We start from the raw sequence: 803 nt of genomic DNA, 5'->3' as shown, positions 1-803 counted from the left end.
ACACGTGGCGTCAGCTGTGAGGGTACTAACGGGAGCAGAGGGCTGCAATAGGCACAGGACGGGAAGAGTTGGGGCAGCCGTGTTAGGGGCTCGTGAGTGGAAGCAGGCGCGGCAAAGTGGCTTTGGTGGCAGCCTCGTTTGCAGCGGAAGGGACACGTTAGCAGTGAGAGTTCTTCAGTGAGGGGCGAAAACGGGCACTCAAAGAAACAGATATTTGCCCCCCACCCCCCAGCCCGTTTTCCTGAAGCCGAAAGAGTGCAAAGAGGCCTCCCAACCACTGGGGGCGTCACCGGTTCTCTGCCGCTTCCATGTCGGGAAGGAAGTGGAGGACAGCCCTGGGACAGACAGGAAGTGGGCCATACTGGGAAGGTCGCCGGAGAGAACCGGGCGGGGGGCGATCTTGCTACTTCGCCCACGCCAGTCCCCGGAGCCCCGCCCCAAGACGCAGCGGGCACGGCCTGCAGGCGGGACGCAATCCGCGAAGGCTCTCGGGTGGCCCGTGGCCGACGATGGTGCTGCGCCGGCTGCTCTTCGCCCTGCTGAACGACCCTCGGCTCCTGGACCGCCTGGCAGAGGCGCGGCCCATCCGGGCGGCAGCGCGCTTCACGGCCGCGGCCCTCACCCGCGGACTGCGCCTGCGTGAAACCTTCCTGCGCGAGCTGAAGGAAGAAGCGGCGCGCGCAAAGGACGCCGGCTGGCCCCCTCGCCCTCCCGGGCCGAAGAAGGGGCGGAGCCCATGAGCACCCCCTGCTTTCTGGAGGAACTGCGCGTGTGTGGAGAGGCGGGGCTTTCGGACGGCGTCG

The 803-nt window shown here is 67.1% G+C and overlaps 1 protein-coding gene across 1 annotated transcript; it reads left to right on the top strand.

Moving 5' to 3' along the window:
* Positions 1–232: 232 nt before the first annotated feature.
* On the top strand, positions 233–797 carry NCBP2AS2 (NCBP2 antisense 2 (head to head)). Its single transcript, XM_026722247.2, has one exon. It carries the CDS (start codon positions 309–311, stop codon positions 738–740), a length of 432 nt encoding a protein of 143 aa, XP_026578032.1. The 5' UTR covers positions 233–308; the 3' UTR covers positions 741–797.
* Positions 798–803: the final 6 nt, after the last annotated feature.

The sequence above is a fragment of the Pseudonaja textilis genome, unplaced genomic scaffold (assembly GCF_049901715.1).
Source record: "Pseudonaja textilis isolate UNSWEBS1 unplaced genomic scaffold, rPseTex1.2 PTEXSCF367, whole genome shotgun sequence".
Classification (NCBI taxonomy): domain Eukaryota; kingdom Metazoa; phylum Chordata; class Lepidosauria; order Squamata; family Elapidae; genus Pseudonaja; species Pseudonaja textilis.
This window is presented reverse-complemented; position numbering and strand designations above follow the sequence as displayed.